The 21,146-nt window shown below is 36.4% G+C and overlaps 4 protein-coding genes across 10 annotated transcripts; 1 reads left to right on the top strand and 3 right to left on the bottom strand.

The window, feature by feature from the left end:
- Nucleotides 1-343: 343 nt before the first annotated feature.
- On the top strand, nt 344-14,160 carry LOC143214313 (sorting nexin-8). 2 transcript variants are annotated; one of them, XM_076435192.1, is made up of 9 exons: nt 344-485; nt 2,272-2,399; nt 9,944-10,076; nt 10,869-11,062; nt 11,134-11,251; nt 11,368-11,827; nt 12,338-12,554; nt 12,847-13,035; nt 13,271-14,160. In XM_076435192.1, exons 1-9 carry the CDS (start codon nt 461-463, stop codon nt 13,355-13,357), a joined length of 1,551 nt encoding a protein of 516 aa, XP_076291307.1. In that variant the 5' UTR covers nt 344-460; the 3' UTR covers nt 13,358-14,160. The 2 variants fall into 2 exon arrangements, with proteins under 2 accessions (XP_076291307.1, XP_076291308.1); XM_076435193.1 differs by having other exon boundaries at nt 12,847-13,133.
- On the bottom strand, nt 12,925-15,719 carry LOC143214315 (U6 snRNA phosphodiesterase 1). Of its 6 annotated transcripts, none has more exons than XR_013010126.1 (6): nt 15,164-15,717; nt 14,963-15,105; nt 14,548-14,885; nt 14,248-14,379; nt 13,320-13,442; nt 12,925-13,065 (listed from the first exon to the last, which is right to left on the bottom strand). XR_013010126.1 is itself a non-coding variant. In XM_076435196.1 (5 exons), the coding sequence occupies exons 1-5, from the start codon at nt 15,262-15,264 to the stop codon at nt 13,374-13,376; spliced, it is 783 nt and encodes a 260-aa protein (XP_076291311.1). In that variant the 5' UTR covers nt 15,265-15,719; the 3' UTR covers nt 13,320-13,373. The 6 variants fall into 6 exon arrangements, 2 of the variants coding, with proteins under 2 accessions (XP_076291311.1, XP_076291312.1); XR_013010127.1 differs by having other exon boundaries at nt 15,160-15,302; XR_013010128.1 differs by lacking the exon at nt 14,248-14,379 and having other exon boundaries at nt 15,164-15,718.
- Nucleotides 15,720-16,178: 459 nt separating this feature from the next.
- LOC143214317 (zinc finger CCHC-type and RNA-binding motif-containing protein 1) lies at nt 16,179-17,330 on the bottom strand. The gene is made up of 4 exons (XM_076435199.1): nt 17,068-17,330; nt 16,800-16,911; nt 16,410-16,721; nt 16,179-16,319 (listed from the first exon to the last, which is right to left on the bottom strand). Exons 1-4 carry the CDS (start codon nt 17,178-17,180, stop codon nt 16,182-16,184), a joined length of 675 nt encoding a protein of 224 aa, XP_076291314.1. The 5' UTR covers nt 17,181-17,330; the 3' UTR covers nt 16,179-16,181.
- Nucleotides 17,331-17,471: 141 nt separating this feature from the next.
- Hsepi (D-glucuronyl C5-epimerase) lies at nt 17,472-21,130 on the bottom strand. The gene is made up of 6 exons (XM_076435190.1): nt 20,663-21,130; nt 20,224-20,371; nt 20,028-20,156; nt 19,249-19,962; nt 18,802-18,989; nt 17,472-18,555 (listed from the first exon to the last, which is right to left on the bottom strand). The coding sequence occupies exons 2-6, from the start codon at nt 20,359-20,361 to the stop codon at nt 18,024-18,026; spliced, it is 1,701 nt and encodes a 566-aa protein (XP_076291305.1). The 5' UTR covers nt 20,362-20,371; nt 20,663-21,130; the 3' UTR covers nt 17,472-18,023.
- Between the last annotated feature and the right edge of the window lie 16 nt (nt 21,131-21,146).

Genomic DNA, 21,146 nt, shown 5'->3' with positions numbered 1-21,146 from the left:
ATATTATCGTATAATAGCCACATCTAATCGAAATAACACAGTAAAATCAGACTGGGAGCTTGTATTCTTTAGTTACGATTTTGTCGAGGACAAGTGTCCGATTTATGGACGGGAGTGCATGTAGATTTTCAAATTTCCCGCGTTCCGAGTGCAACCGTGTATGTGGGACGCTTGACAGTGCGCATGCGCGGCGGGAGAAATAAGAACGGTCAACTGGAGAAATCGTATCGTATTAGTCGTCAGTGGTCCGGCGCACGGTGATGGCGTATGGTGTTGTTGGTTTTGTGGTGATAATTGTACCTTGACAAGTATCGTCGTCGTTCGTACGAGAAACATAACGTGCGTGTGTTTGTTAATTGTTCATACGAGAACCGAAAGCTCGACTACGGTGACCGTTGTTTCGGGAAGAATCGGGTGCAACGATCTCGCCGGATCCCGGATGATCTACAAGTGATCCAACATGGCGTCGACCGATCTGTCGTTCGGTAAATGATGAACCCGTGTACCGTACGCACCTTTGACAAGGTCCTCTCGAGGTCGTCCGGTTTTTAAAAGCAACTCGCGCCCCCTTTCAACGCTACCAACCACGCTGACGTACGCTCGCTGCACTTTTTCGCGTATTCCTCCGAAACCAGAGGAACCGCTTTTTCATTATCCTAAGACAATCGATAGGGCACGCGATCGAAATCACCGCGATTGTTCGTTGACTTTTAGAGCACTATTTGTTTTGGTATCTTTGATTTTAAAAATATTTTTTGAGACGTTTTCCGTTCATGGAGGAAAGAGGAAACTTATCTTTCTTATTTGTATTAAAGTTACAGTGTATTCACCATTATTACTGACTTCATGTTCTTATATTACTTTTTTCCAGACATTTTCTGTTCATAATTATCATAATTCGTTTGCTATCACCTTGGAGGAAAAAGGGGAAACGTATCTTTCTTATTTATATTAAAATTACAGATGATTTACAATTATTACTGACTTCATGTTCTTGTACGTACCTTTTTCTAGCCATTTCCTGTTCATGATTATCATAATTCGTTTGCTACCACCTTGGAGGAAACGTATCTTTCTTATTTATATTAAAATTACAGATGATTCACAATTATCACTGACCTCATATTCTTATAATTCAGTTGTTGGTGTTACTTGAATTTGAGTGCATTTCCCTGTTCAACGTTGCAGTCGTACTACATTCTAGTCTAGATCATATTTTTGCACATGCATAGAATATTATGTTTTATGTATAATATATGCAGGGTGAACAACCGATTGGAAAGTAATTCTACACGCAAAATGGAGTCGAAAAGGCAGGATAGCATTTTTTTGTTCGACCCCTCGATTTCAAGAAAAACGTGTTTAAAGATCCGTCGGGTACGCGTGCACTAGTAAATGCGAAAAGTAGAATCGGTAGGTCATGATCAGACGCATCAGCCAATTCCTATCTAATAGCACGCGTTTCGCTGAATTTTCAAACTCGAAAACGAAGCGTCCTTACGTTATAATGCATATTAATTTGTTAGCATAAACTGTTAGATATCGTCAATATTTTTCACAATGATTATATAGAACACTATGCATTTCACTAAGTATATAAATTAGGTCCAAAAAAGAATTCTCTTCATTTTAAAAAGTACAATTTTATTTAAACTAGAATGTAGAAAATACATTACAATTAATTTATGCATTTTAGTAAATATATAAATTTGTCAAAAAAGAATCCTCTTGACGAATTTAAAAAGTACAATTTTATTTAAACTTGAACGAAGAAAATACCTAAAAATTAATTTAAAAATGAAGCTTCATGTTTTGTAGCAATTTATTTATAGTTTTGAAAGTGGCACCAACGCAGCACAAAAGATCCTCCGATTTTCTCCAATTGCACGTACGCAGTATTTGCATCGAAATCTCTATTCGCGAGATCAATTCGTCACTGTAAGCCAGCACGAATTGCTTCGCTATAGGAAAATAAAGAAAAAGTTTCGAACAACTCTCGAATCGTTGGAAAACGCAAGCGATCATACACCGAAGCCTGAGTCCAACAGACCATCGTAAATTAAACGATCGGCAACAGGAATCGCCGCGTTAGCGAAAGATAACGTTTCCTCTTTTTTCCTTATTGTCCAACGCGACGCGTAAATCGGCGACGATGTTTTCCCGACGATCGGCTTGCCGCATTCGTTTCGCAATGTTTCAAAGTGCTATTCCGCAATTTACCGCGAAGTGACCGTCCTTTTATTTTGCTTTTTTGCCGCCGTGTGGGACCAGGCTGCATACCGGCGTTCTACAGAGAAGTCTACGAGAAGATCAGCTCTCCCACGAGTGGAAATGTGGAACGAGAGGTGTTTAAATCCCTACTTGTCAAGTCACAGCTGAGCAGCTCCGTTCTTAGCCAGGTAACTGTCTTCGTCTTCTCTTCTTGTCTCTGTCCCCACTCTGAATCCGCCTGCTCACGTGGCATGGTCAAAACGCGACTTTTTACATTTTCCACTTGCAGAGCTTTTTATAAAAGTTGTTTATTAAATGTGCATGTTGCTCGGTTCACAGTCAGCGAGTTGTCTTCTGTTTGTTAACATGCCTTGTCTATAAATTATTACTAGACTGCGGATCTTTATGCAAACTAAAAATTGTCTGCATCGATTGCAAGGAATAGAAATAAAGTTGAATGTTATTTCTTCCTTTAATGATTTTGATAGAGGAGAAATCATATATTGACGCGTCTTCAATTTTTTAAATTTTCCTATAAATGCATAAAGATCCGCAGTCTAATTATTACACAAGTAAATAAATAATATTGTACTTATATAAGTAATAATTTTAAAAAATAAATTCGGCTCCCCCCGAGTTTACCCGAATAGCGTTTCACCTCGGAGCGTGTCGGATCAGACTCATTCACTGTCCAGCAATTGTGTACCCGGTGCACCTAAAGAAGTTTTCAGTTAAAAAATGAACAAATGTTCGCGGCTTCTAAATCACATTTTTGTGTTTAGCGCCCCGGTTCCAAGACAATCGAGTTCGAAGATCCCCCGCGTGCTTTAGTATATTCGGGAAGTAGAATCGGTTGTACATGATCAGACGATTCCTAATCGCGCGCATATTCGCTGCATTTTCTCGAAAGGTTTGGCGAGGCGTAAAATGTTTAAAAATTGTCTAGATTCTAGATAATTGGACGTAGCATTGAATGCGAGTTGACTAATACGTGTCCATTATTAACTGTTTCTACTTATTGTGTAATGACGGTCGGATGCACATGGATCAGATAAATTGTTCATTTTGTTATTCTGGAACAGGAAGCCTTGCGTAAAAATATATGTTGTCTGCATTCTCACATTCTGTTTTGATGTCATCGCTTATGAAGAAATTAGGTCATGGATTTTGAATACTTGAGCCACTGTATTATCAAGAATTACAGAAAAAATTAAATTTTTATTTAATTCCTGTTTCTTACAATCGACTTAGAAAGTTGTTCTTCGACACAATAATTCGTAGTTTACTCATTACGCAACAGACTGTAATGATTTGATTGGATGCAAATATGATGGTGAATGGAAGCAGCAATGTTTACAGATGATAACATGTTCCTTCTATTGACGACAGCTTGCGATTGCTTGAATAACCTTGAATAATTATGCGTAAGAGACGGAACAATCTCTCGTTAATCAAAATCGGAAAGGAAGTTTGCAATTCAAATTTTACGAAAGTAGTAGTCAACAATAATTAGGACTGAAATATGTTCATTATTCCTCTTACTTCGTAGTAATTGCATCCTTGAAATGCGCTTGTAAATACATGAACAGGTAAATATAGTATGTCACGGGTTTTTAAGTTACGCAGTAATACCGTAATTAGATATTATAGTTCAATGGTTTAAATGTTTATATTTAACTCGCAGAGCTATGGTTTCGCAGTTTGGCCATTTTGATTAGTGCCGCTGTCGAATCAGTAAAATCCTTAAACCGAAAATTGAATTTATTGAAATTAGAAAATTGATTGTACAGGGTGAACCACGAATTGAAAATGTTTTATCAGATATAGCATGCCAATTTTTTTTATATTATTATACTTACCAAATTCGTCATGAATTCTTCTATTAGCAAAAACTTGAACGGAACCTTGAAAAATCATGAGAAAGAAGAGTTGACAAGAAATTTTCTAGAATCACGTGAAAGCTCTCTTGAAACCATGCTATATCACGATTCGTGGTTCACTCTGTATAATCTTGAATAAGTTCTCCTTCAAACTACGCTGAGGTTAAGCAATTGCCATTGGAGTATATCAATAATTGGCTTGTTCACATTTAAAAATTAGGACAAACGTTTTAAATGCGGTCGAGCGAGATTGTATTTATCCGTGGCGTACAGGGACGAATTAATTTTCCGTTAATTAATATCGGAATCGTTACCGGTCGGTTCGATTGCGTTTGCACCCTGGAATTCTATTAATGTAGTAAGATAATGAATCAAGCGCGTATACCTACGCACGCACAACGGTATACGGCATACGTGCCGAAACAGTTGCCACGTGAATAAATTTCTTGCATAGCGGTTCCCCTCGAGGAAAACCGTTTCAGAATTTTTACGATCGTGAGGCGACTCACGACGAATGAACTCCCGGAAGCGCTCTCATCTCCGATTAGACGGTACATCCTAAAGAAACGACAGAGACGAGCTTCTGATAACGTTATCGTTTCTGACCGGGTTAGACTACCCCTGGCAAAAAGTGTCCGATCGGACGAGCAAACTGTCTCGACGTTGCATTTATTTATTTCTTCTTCTAAGCTGGCTATAATGATTAGGCAGCGGATTTTATGCATAATGCATTATGATAAAAATATAGGTAAAACTTAAAACGGTAAAAACATTTGAAAAATGTAAAAATATGGAGACGTTATTCCCAATCAATTCAAATTATTTACATTTTTCAGGAAACTCTGTGTATAATTAATAGACTGCGGATTTTTATGTATTTCTGAAGAAATTGGCTGGGTGAAATATAAAACAGTAAATGATTAAAGAAATTGAAGAATATTGTAATATTGTCTTGAATGCAATAAAGTCATTGAGGGATGAAATCAATTTTTATTTTACACCTGCTTCCCACAATCGATGCAGAACGTTTTTATTTTGCGTAAAGATCCGCAGTCAATTAATTTATTCACAACACTTTCATAGTGACAAAACGCACGATATATGTTAGGATAATACGTATATTCACGTTAAATCAGAACATTGTGGAATAGCAGCAGGAAGTTACGATTCGTATTAATCTTGATAATGTTTATTATCCGTGAAGATTCTTCGTTGTCGTTAAGTCATTCACGTCGAATAAAGTTTCCCTTTACATAGAATGCGCCGTCCTGGTTCTAGTGTGTAGTATCGTTGTTTTATCATCAACACGCCCGTCGACGATAGTCTGCACGAACGCCCCTCCATAAACACATAGAAGATTGCGAACCAGAGTCTGTGACAACCATGGAGATATACAATAATTTCGTATTGGTTAATTACGATCTCCATAGATTTCTTAAAAGCATTCATCATAAAGAACTTCATTTAGATTAAAATAATGCGATGTGATATAACTGATAAACTTATTTTCATAATTATGGACATACATTTATATTTTACAAATTTCGCAGAAACTCCCATTGACTATAAGTGGCTAAAAGTCCAGAGTCCGGTCACGCAACACAATTATTCAAATGAAAATAAATCCAACTCGGCCCACGGGCTCCGGACATCTCTCATGACCGTGACTCTGGCCATCTTCTTCGGAGAACTCCATTCTTTATCGGTGGACGCGAATCTCACGAATTTCGCTACTAACTGTAGGTCCCATGGAAATCACCGACACTGTTTTCACCGACTCCAGATTATATTCGATATCACCATTTCGCAGCAACGTTAGCCGACTACGTCTAATTCTTCTTATAGTGTAATAATGATATTTGTATACAAAAGTAAATGTGTCAGTGTAGAATAGTTAAAGAAAAAAATGTCAGCACCATCTTTACTTTAACATTTGTCATTTGTCTTTGACATTTGTCAGCACCGAATTTCGTCGACACCTTGGAATCACCGACAATGTTTTCATCGACACCAAATATCGTTAACAGTATTTTCATTACACGAAACTTAGTGTTGGTGATAACATTGTCGGCGATCTCAAGGTGTTTACGAGTAAATACTGTTGACGAAATTCGGAGTCGAGGAAGTTATTGTCGGTGAGGTCAGGTCGAATGTTGAGGTCTTGCAAAAGAAAAAGTTTGCGAAAGTTTAGGCACGTTCAGCAGAATGATTGGGACAGGTGGGGGACGAGCTTTTTATCGGTTTACACGATGTGTATCATTCGGGATCATCCTATTCGTAGTGATCTGCGATGACTGGCGATAAAGCGGCGACCCACGTAACGTTATTTTGATTGTGTCATTAGTCAATGAACGAGACGCGACGTTCAATCTCTGTCGCGACGTTTCGTGCCGCGTCGTGTCAGTTTATTGCTTCTAATTTCTTTTATGATCGGCTGCATTTGTTTCACCAACTATGTTTCCAAATGTACTCCGCGGTAGATCGTTGTGTGGTGACGTTGCGAATGAATCTGCAATGTTGTATTCCATTGGTATCAATTTGATGATTTAATGAATTTAAAAATTGAAGGAATTATACTCAGAAATAGATTATTTTTTAAAGTAACATTAAAAGGAAGGAAGCTTTTTTTAAGTGAATTTATACAAATTTTTGATAATTGAAATATTTTTGTAGGAAGGTTTTCAATATTATTGAGGGGTGATATTAAAAATTTTATTGAAATATTTTTAGATAATATTCTCATAGCAAAGTTTAATATTATTGGGGAGTAATATCAAAGATTTCATTGAAATTTTTTTAATTGAGGAAAGTTTCAAGTTTAAATTAAATTTTAATGTTAAATCGCGCGTATACGTAATGATTTTTATGACAAAATCTTGACTTAAAATTATCTGACAAAGAATAGAATTTCATGAAACTAATTGTTTCCGGTATGAATTATATCATTGTCAAAGTAATTACAGACTTCCGTGCAAACTGAATATTTATTTCATATGTTATCCAACAAAAATTACAGAGAATTCTTTTATTATTGCACCTGATGAAAAATAAAATTCATAGTGTACAGATCATGCAATTGAGCGATTTTGATGATCGTCTACAGTTCCTTGGATGTCGCAAAAATTCAACTGAAAATTCATCGCTAGAAGCATTTAGTATAAACGGTAGCGGGAATTTCAACAATGATTACGACTCTTGTGCACGGTACCATGCGTTGCTCGACACGAGCACAACGTGCACGTGAGATCAAACAGCTCCGCGGATAGATCCCATCCCTAGATCCCTCGCCGCAATAATTTTGTTTAATGATGTTCCAGTTGTTTCGTGCTTTACACGCGATACATATGTACGTATGTATACATACATGCGACCTCTCTTCCTGCTTACCAACACTTGTTCACTTGAATTTTACATTTTCCAATCGATGCAGAGTATTTTTATTTTGCGTAAAGATTCGCAGTCTATACATAATTGATAGAACAAAGTGAAACCACGATATGTCAAGCGTGTATTATCGCGTTGAACGTTCGGACAGCAGTTACACGAGAAACAAACCGAGGCGCTTTGCGGGAATGTTTAAAAACAATTGTTTCTCGGAACGAAGGGACCTGATTGATAATTCCATGAATTCCATCAATAATTTCAATAATCGTAAGATGGCAAATATAAAACCGGATATTTGACCGGCAGTGGTAGGTTTAGTTGTTAACCCCTTGCCTTACAATATCGTGTCTGACTCGTGATGAAGATTCTAAACGGATTCTAATAAAAATGTATGTCAATAATTTCCTATAACGGAAATTAAATTCTATTTTGGTTAGGTTAATGTACAGCTATTGGAGAATATATAGGTATACAATAGATATAAGTTTCCTCCTTTTTTAGGAAATTACGATCTACACAAGAGTCCTAATCACTAAAACCGTAAAATAAATCGTAGGGCAAGGAGTTAACTAGAAATCCAGCATTTAATCGAGCTTATTCCGACAATAATAAATTTCTACGACCCTTTCCAGTAGCGTACAAACGAAAAAACGACTCAACAATGCGAAATAATTCGTCCGGTGCTGAAAACTCGCGTCCATGACAGACGAAGTCCCAGCTTTCACAGCGATTGTTCGCAAAGCGTTGTTCGCACGTACCACAAACGGGGAACCTATTTTTATTGTAGACTCCTCGCGGTGAACTTGATCGACGATTAAGGTTTAATGACACTCGTGAAACCAATGGGAAAACAGGGACCAAAGCGCTTTCGAGCAACGAGAACGTGCACCAGATACTACAGCGCGTTTCACCATTCACAAGAACCGCGTTGGTCTCCTGGTAATTTGTTTCTGCCATAGCAGCAAGTTTTAAAACATTAACGATACTGCGATCTATTAATTGAAACTTGTTAGACACAGCTTCTGATATATGCATATTAGCCTCGTTTCCCCTTTTTTCCGATCTTCAACGTAATGATATATCCTCTCCTATTACACATTTCGCTTTCCCTTCTAATTTTCTGAATGACTCGAGCTTTTTCTACGGTTGGATAGACTCTTGTAATTACTAGGTTGAACCATAACTAACTTCCGTTTCCTCTTAATTAATCCCCGCGCCGGTTCGTGGCATTTTATCATCAGAATCAATTTAGCGCACATCTTAAATAGTTATTGACCCTGGATAATTGCTTCTCTCGTTCGGTTTTAATTGCGGCACTGTGATTGTTCAGTTATTTAGTGTTTGTTGCGGCTGTTGATCTTCTTATCGATTTGTGGGAAATGTTCACGGTGAAGTGGTTCAATGACGTTCATGTACAGTGGATGTACAAAGTGTTTGTACACCTTGTAAAAACGAATAACTTCTTTAAAATTGGACCGAACAGTAACGGTACTAGCTTATGTGTAAATAATTTCTATTTAAAACAGAGCAGTAACTTGTCCTAGTTCCCAGAATCACCCTGTATAACGAAATTTTTATTACTGGCACAGATAAAACATTTAAAAATCCTGACCTCTACTTTTCCCTTCGCAATTGCGACCAATAACGATTAAAACAAAAAATTTTACAGATTAGCTAGTAAACTAATTCTTCCGAAGTCTCAACAAAACTCAAGCAGTTGGGTGCAATTTCGGAAAAGTTATTCGTTTTTAAAAGGCGTACGAATACTTCCTACACCCACTGTAAGCGTAACATTTTTTTCTTACGAAGAACAGGAATTTTGAAACGAGTACAGCTATCTGAGTCACACAGTAATAAACAAATTATGCAAAGCCAGTGGTGAACACACGACTTCTCCGATCATTCAGAATTTCATGCTGCAATTTATATAACAACGCGAACATTTTATTCATTTTACTGTAAGATTCGATTAATGATCGAGTTTTATAACAAAATTAAAACGAAAATTTGAAATGTCTCGCGAATCGTTGTTGAATGGTTACGTTACTGTGGATCTATCGGATCTATTGTTGAAAAAAGCGTTCGTCAGTTTCGATCCCATTGCGATCGTAAATGCAAGTAACGCCGCGGTCTGTGCACGGTCTGCCAGATCGGTGAAAGACAGAGAGGTAATGGGAATGGAAGAAGTAGAAGTGGAATGACGGAGCAAGATAGAAAAATTCTCGGAATGCAGCTACTTTCATTTATGGCCTAATCCTTAGGAATCGTCCACAGTGTTAGCCGAGGTTGCGGCGTTAGAGCGTGTTCCATAGATCACTACTGCAATAATCCGTTTATAGATCAACGTCTGTGTACAACGCTTAAGTTTTACCTCTTCCGATTCAATCTCACGCTACCGAGTGTGTGCATGTTGTTGTTGCCTTGTGTTGGCGCGCCTTTCATCATGCTCTTTTAATTGTCTGTTTTAGATATGGGAACTGGTGGACAGCAAAACGGGATATTTAGGCAGAAACGGATTGTACAAAGGTCTTGCTCTAGTCGCATTTGCTCAACAAGCGAAACAACCAAGCGACAAACTTCTGGAGAACTCAGAGTCTCAAGGTAGCCGCATCTTTTCACTTTATTTAACTTGCAAGTGAAAATTTCTAGACCAGCAAAATTTAATTTTTCTTGGTTGAGATGTGGCTAAAAATGTTCTACCAGCAGTGGAACAAAGTGGAGCGAATTAGAAATTGATTTTCATTCAAAATATGTTTAGTGTGTTGGAAACAATATAACAGTAGTTTTTTAATTCTTCTAATGTTTTTATTGTTTCAATTTACACCTACTCATTTTTGTCATAAATGCAAAGAATGCAGTTAACTTTCCTTATCGGTGAAAGACACCCGCTTATCACGGCTGGAGATTTACCGGAAACGTTGCCGTTCTCCTACCAATTTCTCTTAACAGGATTGCATACCTGTACTTCGGAAACTGAAAACAGGCTTTCCGTTCGACTTTCAACTCCCGAGATGTTGATTTTACTTGAACTAGCCTACTTAACGTTGATATTCCAACGTCACGTTTACGCGAGTTAACGTGGCGGGAAACGCAGCCGCGAGAAAAGTGACTGGGAATGAGTTTCAACTCCGCTTTTATCGTGGACACGTAGCAAAGTACCGTAGGTCAGTGAAGTCTTCTCTGGTATCGAGGTTGCGGCTACGACAATCATTATCTTTCGCATAGTCGAACAGCATAGCCAAAACAAGCTAAATGCTCTCACTAGCATTCCACATTTCAATATATGTATTTACAAAACACGTATTTGACTGACTATCAAAATCCACTGTATAAATATTTTAAAACTGTATCAGAGAGATTATTTCATTGTTGTGTCTCTTGTTGGCCTCGTAGAATTACCTATTCCCGTTCTTGGTGACCTTTCGGACGTAGCACTCTTGGCTCAAAGGTTGCATTCAGGTAACAATCCAGCGAAATTGAATCTTACGTACACGGACATTTGTAACCTGGACACGATAGAAGTGAATCTGGTGCCCGAGAAGAAGGGAATTTTTTTGAAACACGTGGAGTACCAAGTTACAAGCAAGGTAGTTTGTCTTACAAGCTTAAGTCTCAAAAACAAGAAATACATGTTGTTAATAATTCAGTTTATTTTCAGAGATTTAATTCCATCGTTTATCGACGTTACAACGACTTCGTGTCGTTGCACGAGCTCCTCTTGGCGAGGTTTCCGTACAGGTTGATACCAAAGTTGCCACCGAAGAAGATCGTGGGAGGTAAAGCTCTTTGCATTTATAATTACCGAAAAACCGAAAATAATATGCTAAAATCACGAGTTTGTTTCGGAATCATTACGTTAAAAAATCTAAGGACCACGATTTGCTCGTTACAGCGGACTCTCAATTCCTAGAAGAAAGAAGACGATCACTATTAAGATTCCTGACGGTGATCGCCCGCCACCCGGTAGTGGGCAACGACCACATCGTACAATTTTTCTTCACCTACACCGGCGATGAAACACAGCACAGAATCCGCGAAGTGTTCAGGAGAATACCAGACGAGTTCGCCACCTCGGAATTGTCCTCGAAAGCGAAGGAATTAGTACCACCGGAAACGTTGACCGAATTCGCAAATAGTCGCGATCAAATACGCGTAATACTACACGGAGTTTCGCGGTTGAAAAATATCACAGATTGTTTAGCGATTCGATCGCACAGTTGCGCCGTTGACATGGCGGAATTAGGCACGCAGCTGAGTAATTTAGCCTCGGAGCCACATGGAACTACTTCTTGGGCCACGGGTGGATCCACCATTTGGCAGGAGATGAAAAAAGGCTTCCACATCATTTCTAAGTAAGTGTAGTTTCAGCAAAATGCTCTGAGGCTGCTTTGAATTGGACTTCCAGGTCTTGTTTAAATATGTACTTCAATAGAAAAGTTCCCTAAATACTCACGAAAACATATTTACAATTTCCTACTTCCTAAAAGAACAAATCAAGAGCAAGTCACTTTGACTAATCGAATAGTCCTAATGTTAAAATGTACGATTATAAATTGTAAAACATACTAACTACAAAGAAAAAACATTAAACACGTCCACCACATTAGCGCGACCGACCTGCCCTCTACAACGACGCCACGGTGTGCCTTCCAACTGCCCTCGAGTTGTTCCGGCACACCGTGCAAGTAGAATACCATGCATCTATTTCCGAATAAGGATATATGCTGTCCAATTCAAAGCAGACGAATAGCACACTCATCTTCGAGTACGATTGCAGGCTGTAAAATCGATATCGGCTCGAAGCAGATGTGGCTGACTGGGATTATACAATAAATTGTAAATTGTTAACATCATTTTTGCAGGGAGTTCAACCTGCTGTCGACGAGAGCCCTTCAGCAAGCAGTCAGAGAAGAGACGATGGTCTGCGAAAGGCTGAATCTCCTCCAGGACGTTCTCCTGGCTCATAGAATACTATGCGAAAGGCACGAGCGCGGAGTGAGCGCGGATCATCAGCGTGCATTGTCTACCATGCTATCCTTAAAAAAGCGACAAATGCAAGGAGTCATTCGCGGCACTGATGTAAGTATCAATGTGGAAATCCATTGAGGTGATGATCCACGGCCCGGAGAACAGGTATATTTATCCGGTGACTTAACTCGCCTGAACGTTACCGTGTAGCAGTGATTACGTGATTATTCTGAAATTACCCAAGGTCTCTTAACTTAACTAGAGATGCGGCACAATATCTGATAATATGTCATCTCGGTCGTTATTATCTTACATAATTCAATCAAATTCAAGACGTCCTTCGTCTTCGTAAAGAGACTTCCGCTGTGTTTTCGATAAGAGAAACTTTCTTACTTGTACGTAGACTGACACTGTCGAATATCTGGAGAACAAGATGGTCGCGCAGGAATCCGTTATCGCCAACGTTGAACTGCGGAATTGTTTCTCGCTGCACTGTTTGCACATGGAGACGCAGCTCGTCCACGCACATTTAGAGATACTAGCCACGGTGTTGCAGAGCCTCGTGAATGTTCAAATACGGGGCCATTCCGAGGTAAGATTGTTTGCTTATCGGCGTCCAAGTCTGAGAAATATTGATCTTTGTTAATTTAATCGTTGTGATGTTTTGCGCTGTCGAATACTGAGGGAATGGTAAGTTCGTATATATTTAAATGTTCTATTTGTTTACTGAAATATTAAGCCTTAGCTTACTAGTTCGTAAGTAATTATTAGACAGCGGATCTTTATGCAAAATAAAAATGTTGTTTCAATTGTTTCAAATGTTCTAGCTCGCCGAGGTATGGAAATTAATAGAGCCAACAATCATGAAGTGTTTACCAGAGAAGTCGACGAGCGGATCGAATGGAATCTCGTAGGGCAGTGAAAGTTTCCTCAGCGTCGAACAGTTCGTGTTTTGTGATCAGATCGTGACCAAGACTTGAGGTAACTTCTCACGTATAACTGTAAGATATGGATATTGAGTTCATAGAGGATTAAAACTATCTAATCAAGATACTTGAAACGACGTGTTACACATTACATATTTTTATTTAATAAAACAAGAGTCTGTGCTTAATGTTCATATAAGCATCTTTTTATTAATAATCACGAACACGCTGACTGCTAAATCACCACCTTCAAAATCTCTCGAAAATCAAAATAATTCGATTACCAGAAATCCAATGAAACGAATGATAGTCAACGTGTAGTATGCTCGTAAACATCGAATTACAGTCTTCACTAATAACGTGTGTAACTACTAATGTATAAAGTCACACTATGAGAGGGAAGACTGTATAGCACACTCTATTCCGCGTGAAGCATCCCGTATATATGAAGCACATAAAATTCAAAGACTCGTTAAACATTCCTTGTTATGTACTTAATATATTTTATGATCTGATTAAACAATCGCACGCTATTGTATATGTATATTAAGTCGCGCTTTTGTCCTGTAAAAGCAATAGACAAATTAGATGAAACGTGTGTATAAAATAATGAAACGACTGTAAATAATTTGGTTATTGAGATACTATGTTTTTATATGAGTTAGAAGTCTGACAAGTGTTATCATTATTCTCCTGTACCATGTTGAACGTGGATACGCAGAATATTTTACACACATTTATAATACGATACTATTCTTTGTATAACAGCAATAAAGTACATTGTTATCATATATGTATAATCGTGTTAATTTACTTTTCTATTATTTTAAATTAAATGCATACAATTTGTTCCCTATTTTAAGGTGTACTTTATTTACATGTATATGTCTGTCTTCTGTATATTCAGCCAAATATTGATTTAACTTATTTGTCAAAGAGGCTGTGAGATTGTTTAAAGTTGCTGTTTCGTTGCCAAGGCACCACAGAAAACTGATATGGTACGAGGAATCCTATAAAAGACAATTTACTACATTTTTAAGGTAGTCAGAAATGAGTTAAATGATTCAATCGTCGACAATTATGTATTAAAAATCTGGTACAAACTAAAACGGATAGTATGCAAAAATAATTGGTGGCAGGAAACCCAGTGAATTTAAGTGACGATTGATTTTGTTTACCTCGTAAAAAGGTGGCAACTCGTATTCAGCAAGGGATACATTCAGATTTTTAACGAAATCATCCAAAGTCCCTTTGTCATCGATACATTCTATCCCAAGAAATGTACGTGTTTCATCTTCATTGCAATACGCACGTACATTCAACAGTTGTAAACTAAATTGTTTGGTCTGCTCGCATAACTTTTTAATTTCCTCTACGAAGGAATCAATCCAATGAAATTTTAATATTAGACTTCTTGTTATGCTAATATGTAACTGATCAGAAAATATATTACATTTCATCGGTAACTCTGTCAGTAATGACTGCATCCATGAAAGCAAGTCATCACTGGGTTCGTCTAAAGTTTAAAAGTATTATGCCCTTAGCAATATCATTGAATAATTTTTATGCATCTTTTTGTTTTATTATACTAACAATGAATATAAACCAAGGTTGCCCAGTTACCACGTTCATGTTTGAAACTTCTTATTCTACCATCATGTTCTGACGGATCATCGTTGACTTCTTCATGATGTGGAACACCTTTCCACGTTGCAATGCTTCCAGGTAGCGGTAGACTATAATATAAAATATACTATATATTAAACAATTTTAAAGAATTAACAAAATACATACCGCTTAGAAACCTCCTCGGATTTATCGTCAAAGCTGTCCTTAATGACTTCATCTTCCTCGGAATCAGAAGAGTAGGTGCTTATTAATCCCAAACCTGACATTCTGTGTAAATGTTTATATTCGACGCAGAATTTCGCATTTGTGTTTACTATTGTCAATTTATCAAACCAAAATATAATAATTCGATTCACTGTTTACGATGATAATATGATCCTACACAGTTTCATTTTAAACATGGAAAATATGAAATTTAAAAAATAAAGATAGCAGAAGAGACTATTATTGTATTTCATAGGTTAAAACCTAATGAAAATGCATATACAACCAGTGTAAAAAGTATTCGTACAAAAACCGATTCAAAATAAAATCAGTGTATAATTTCGCATCAACCTGTTCAATAAGGTTGGGTTTACATGATAGTAGAGTAATCGTTTTATCACAGACGAGGTACTTATAACCTTTTCTGTGGTTTTCTATGCAGTTTCATTCTGAACAATTCTGAATTCTGAAACACCAATATTTACGTAAACAGGTGCAAATCAGTGGTTTTCAGACAGCAAAATTAATTGGTGGCGCCGGCTCACGGCAGTTTGATGAAACCTCTAACTAAATAGTACCACGATAAAATAGAAATTCGATAAAATTCAGCTAAACTTCCGAAAATCGGTCAAATCGGATTGAGCTAAAATTTTGCATTATAATAATTCTGCATTTTGAGCTAAATTTTTTGGCGACTCGAAAAAAATGGCTTACCATTTTCATGTAAATTTCTAACTTACCGACATACATTTTCCGGTTGTTATTTATTTAATCTATTTTTTACAATTAAAATTAACTCCCATTCATGGCTGTAGTGACACACTACTTTTCCAGAAAAACTACTTTTCGAAATCTATATATACACACAATATCTTATAAAATTAAAAATATATATTTACATTCGTTTCACTTATTGTTTAGACTCACTTATATATGTACACTATTTACACTTACACAAATACTGTGATAAGTACATTTTTCACTCACTGAAGTCTTCCTCATCACTGAAATACTCATTCTTTTTATATCGTTTCCCTGGGTTTTTATTTAATCGGTATTCGTCATCGAATCCCTTAGATCCTGCTCTTTGACTATTTTCTAATTCTTTCTGTTTTTGCTGAAACATTACATTTTCTTTCATTATACATTCGTCGTAATAAATTTCACTGAAAGTCACAAACATAAATACTGTTTAAATAAGGTGTACCTCAAGTGCAATGGCAGCACTCAATGTTTCTACTTCATCTTCCCAATTTTCTTCTATTAATTCGTTGTCACTATCTTTGTTACAGTCACTCGATTGTTGACTACTACTAGTTTTATGTTTCTTTCTAATTCGAATTTTCTTTACTGGTGGATTCCTTGGTCCTAATGTATTATTTCTGCAGTTGTACGACAAATGTCCTTCTTCTCCACATTCGTAACACTGAGATTTATCAGGATAATCTCTTCGACGAATAAATTCGGTACTACGTCCATTATCAACAGCAATAGAACTTTTAATGGTACGACCCCCAATCTACAACAAAATGTGAATATATAAACAGCAAAATAACTTACCTCTTTGTTATATTATACAAACAGTAAAATAACTTACCTCTGTGTTATTTAAACCTTTTGCGCAAGCAAAAGCATCTTCTGAATTGAGAAACAATACAAATGCAACACCACGACTTCGCCGTGTGATTTTATCTTTCATCACTGTCACTCTGTTGATAAATATAAATGTAAAAGGTTAGAAATGCAGGGAGAAAATGAAGAAAAGTAATATTATTCTTCGATATAATATTATATGATATATCGTCTTGAATCATTTCAATACACTATGAAAATATGTAAAAATGATGCAGGAATATCTGACTTACTTGACAATCTTTCCATAAGTCTGTAAGAGTTGGTGTATGTCATTATTTGTTAATGAAAAAGGTAAATTTGAAATGTATACAGTTGATCTGCTAGGTACCACTCCACCACTCATTGTTTTTATTTTGTAAAATTTTCTGTCAGACTTGGACGGGCCATAGAAATAAACCAATCACTATAATGCGTCTATGGCACTGATATAAGAGTATATATCAGTGGTCTATGGTCTATCACTGTATGTCTAGCTGATTAGTAAAATTTTCGACCGATAGATGGTGTGGGTCTAATTTTTATAAATAAAGATTTGTGAAGTTATTTTCTAGATTATTTAAAAAAGAAATAATATAATATAATATAAATTGATAGAGAAAAAACTAGGTGGATTGAGGAAGCATTGAACACGAAGTTTGTTATTATTTAAATACTATACTTCGATAGGTAATATATAAATTCTCATCTTAATTTTAAATGTTTTTACATATTCTTTTTTGTCAAGGCCTATTTAAGTACATTTCATACATATATATATATATGTATATATATATATATATTAAATTGCTAACAAATAAATAACACCTTCAACGTTTAACTTCGATTTAAATTAAGCACGTAACGCGTTTATGAATAACAACATGTATTTATCTTCGCCTCAATGACAAAAACATGGATGTACACCTTGAAACAACATATCTCGAAATTTTGTCCGATTTTCTTTTTCTCTTCCTCGATTATTGTAAAAGTTTTCAGAAAAAACATTAGAAAATTTACCGAGATTTCGTATAACAATATTACGCAAATAGATTGATATATTTTGGTCCGCTTAATTCCATGACTGTTCGGAGTTATTTACAAAAATGTACGATACAAAAATGGAAAAGAAAGACTGAGAATTACAAAATGAATAAATGAAGAATGAATAGATAAATGGAGGAGTCAGTCGAACGACGGAGATAAAAAATTAATTGTGCGCTGCTCTTTTACCATTCATATATCCTATCCATCGTTCTGCTGTGGTAGTAAAGATAGAATCATTATCAATTGAATTCAAAAGAAGAAGCTGATTGATATGAGTAGAATGGTAATCCCATCTAGCTAAATTTGGAGCTGTCTTTAATGTAAAATGACGTAAATCATACGTGGTACCAGAACCAGTATCGTACAAGGTTAATATACTTTTCAACGAGGCCATACCCTGACTAAAAAGGCGAGATGTTTCTTCGGCATCTCTGCCTGTCGCTATACTCTTTAAGTCGTATAAACCAATTAAAGAATAAATAAACCCGTTAAGTACAAAAGAAGAGGGCGTGGTAGGATATTCTTCATACCACACGTATTTATCTAAAAATACAGCAGCTACTCCTCCTTTGTTAGAGGATAATCTAAATGGTTGTAAACCTCTAATAGCTGCTTGTAGATATTTTTCTTCATTGGAATGATAATATGCTCGCGCTAACACGGAGATAGCGTGCCCTTGGCCCATGCTAGAGTACCTGTAGTTATTGTAAAATGTGTTAATATTGAAATATTGCTCTGCGATCCAGGGAGTTCCAACATTCCACTTAGGTACTTCCCCCACTCTTAGACTTTATCCTTGCCGTAGAAGGCGTAGAACTTCGTCCCTGTTCCCGTGCCGAAGAGGTTTGACTAATGATGGGGACTTTGCGGTTCTCGGAGGGGAACAAGTTAGAACTCCCTGCTGTAATCGATACGGAAATGAATTTACTAAAATAAAGTACCATCCAGGCTCAAGAGTGGCCATTCCAGGGGCCACCTTTCTCCTAACAGGATTCGACCAGCCACCCGAACTGATATTCTGATTGGCTACAAACCATCTCGCTGCATCATAGAACTGTTCCATATGTTCACTTGTGGACAATGTTATATTATCAATCATTCCAGCTCCGTACAAAGTTATTTTTATCATCTGTAATGGACAGTGTTAAATCTTTATGAACCTCAGTTATTGTACATTATTGCAGTGGCGCACCCAGGGGGGGGCCAGGGGGACAAGTCCCCCCCCAAGAAGAAATGTTTAGCTTCCAAAAATAAAATCGCGGAATAGCTCTCGACAGATATGTTGGCTAAAAAAAAAAGGTCATCACGCAAAACCGAGGGCTGGGTTCAACTCGCCCCCCCCCCCAAAGATTGCATCCTGGGTGCGCCACTGCATTATTGTATGTTACCTTTAATTTTGAACGAGACAATTTCTTCTTATTCTTGTCATTCAAATATAAACCTTTTTGTAGATCGATCACCAAGTCTCTGGTATATCGTCTCCACTGATGAGTTATCTGACCAATTCCGTAGTACACATGATTATTGTAAGTCTGAAGTACTGTATTGCTAGTAATATAATGAAGATAATAGATTTCCTTTCTCTCTCTAGATTGTAACGTAACCATGATACTACCATTCTCTTTAATATTAAAATCCCACTTTAATACAAAGTCCAACACATGGTCTAACTTCAGAGTAATTCCAGAGGTGCTAGTTTCTGGTGTAGCAAATTTCAACACATGACTGTTAGCATGTTTATCGAATACCCTAGCTAAAATCGATCCCTGAGGTATAGTCCATTCTCGTTTAGTTTTATCAGAATCTTCAATAATTTTTCTACGTGGTTCTGGTTCTGTCAAGTTTTTGCTATAGTGAGACAATCCGAATTGAGCAATTTGTGTAGGATAATAATATCCCTGGCTTTCCCATTGAGTAGATATCGGTACACCGTCGTTTCCACTGATGCATTTTACTCTTTCTCGTACCTCGACATTGTAATTCTCGAATGTCATAAATACTCCTCTCGGATCATATTTCCCCTTGGGATTAACAATTTTTGAATAACTGTGCAACCACTCGAACCTCTCTAAACCATCATAGGTTGCTAACTTTCCATAAATCTGGAGAATTTTAGAAAAATAAATCAATCATGTGATCAATAGCAGTTTGTAACAATAATATTTACCTCGAAATACTTGTGGATAAATGAAAATGGTATATATACTTCGTCTCCTTCTTTACGGCATCCAATTGAATAATCACCGTTAATGTGACAATCTATTTCTTGATAGCCACTTTCTAAAGCTTGTCGGTCCTTCAAATAAAAGTTCGCAACAATTCGGAGTAGAATACAAATTGAAGTAAAATATTAATTGACTTACTCTATGTTGAAATTTTGTCTTCCATTCAGTGCTTTTCAAAAAGAATGGATTACCACAATTGTTCCACGACGTCAGTATCGAACTTAATACTGCGACTATTATTATAAGCAATATTGTCTTAAAATTCAACCGCATCATCCTATAAATTCTGTTGGTTGAAAATCAAGATTAACAGATATATTAAAACCTTACGAGCCTGTATTTTCTCTGTATGTTTATGCAAAATAACAAGTTTGTGCATCAATTGCAAGACATAGAAGCTAAGTATAAAATTATATTCTTGATTAATAATTTTAATGTGGTGAAAATAATATATTAATACTCTTTCAAAGTCTTTTAATATTTTCACTGTTTTAAATTGCACTTGTTCATTTTTGTTATAAATGCATAAAATTCAGAGTTTAATAATTACTGTCATAAATTATGTGCCAATACTTACTTGAATGTTATGAAAATGTTTGTCCTAGTTTCCTTCAATATTAATTTTTATCGAGATCAAATATCGTATTTTCCATTGCAAACAATTCATTTTAAAGAAAATGATAAAAGGTATACATATACATTTGTTTACTGCTGTTTTGTGACATAAGTATACATGTGTTGACCCCTTTTATGGAAATACAATTTTTGTTTTCCAAAGGGGTTATTTTGTGTTTGATCATCGATGATTATTAATATGGATAAGTATTTCATACATGTTATTCGAGTACTTTCGGTAGATAGGTATCGTATGCACTTGGTGATATGTTTATTTTTGTTCTGTTGTTATTTACTATTGTGATAAAAACAGCGCATATATATACTTTCCAGCTTTCAGAATCTCTCTCTCTCTATTATGACGACCAAAATAATTGTTAGCCCCACTCTGATAACCTAAGAATCATTAACCGCAGTGAGATCTCTCTATGATTGGTTTGCAGTTA

Source organism: Lasioglossum baleicum, chromosome 12 (genome assembly GCF_051020765.1).
Source record: "Lasioglossum baleicum chromosome 12, iyLasBale1, whole genome shotgun sequence".
Classification (NCBI taxonomy): Eukaryota; Metazoa; Arthropoda; class Insecta; order Hymenoptera; family Halictidae; genus Lasioglossum; species Lasioglossum baleicum.
Note: the sequence above shows the minus strand (reverse complement) of the source record. Positions and strands in the feature narration are given on the sequence as shown.

Coding starts and splice junctions, on each gene's coding strand:
- LOC143214313 (XM_076435192.1), top strand. CDS start 461: ATGGCGTCGACCGATCTGTCGTTCG. Junction 486..2,271: donor GTCGACCGATCTGTCGTTCG/GTAAATGATGAA, acceptor GTGTGGGACCAG/GCTGCATACCGGCGTTCTAC. Junction 11,063..11,133: donor AGTACCAAGTTACAAGCAAG/GTAGTTTGTCTT, acceptor GTTTATTTTCAG/AGATTTAATTCCATCGTTTA.
- LOC143214317 (XM_076435199.1), bottom strand. CDS start 17,180: ATGAGTGGTGGAGTGGTACCTAGCAGATCAACTGTATACATTTCAAAT. Junction 16,912..17,067: donor ACTTATGGAAAGATTGTCAA/GTAAGTCAGATA, acceptor ATTTATCAACAG/AGTGACAGTGATGAAAGATA. Junction 16,320..16,409: donor GTGCTGCCATTGCACTTGAG/GTACACCTTATT, acceptor GTAATGTTTCAG/CAAAAACAGAAAGAATTAGA.
- Hsepi (XM_076435190.1), bottom strand. CDS start 20,361: ATGATGCGGTTGAATTTTAAGACAATATTGCTTATAATAATAGTCGCA. Junction 20,157..20,223: donor AGACAAAATTTCAACATAGA/GTAAGTCAATTA, acceptor TTTTATTTGAAG/GACCGACAAGCTTTAGAAAG. Junction 18,556..18,801: donor GCCACTCTTGAGCCTGGATG/GTACTTTATTTT, acceptor CAATAACTACAG/GTACTCTAGCATGGGCCAAG.
- LOC143214315 (XM_076435196.1), bottom strand. CDS start 15,264: ATGTCAGGTTTGGGATTAATAAGCACCTACTCTTCTGATTCCGAGGAA. Junction 14,886..14,962: donor AACCTTGGTTTATATTCATT/GTTAGTATAATA, acceptor TTTAAACTTTAG/ACGAACCCAGTGATGACTTG. Junction 13,443..14,247: donor CAGAAGACAGACATATACAT/GTAAATAAAGTA, acceptor CATATCTTACAG/TTATACGTGAGAAGTTACCT.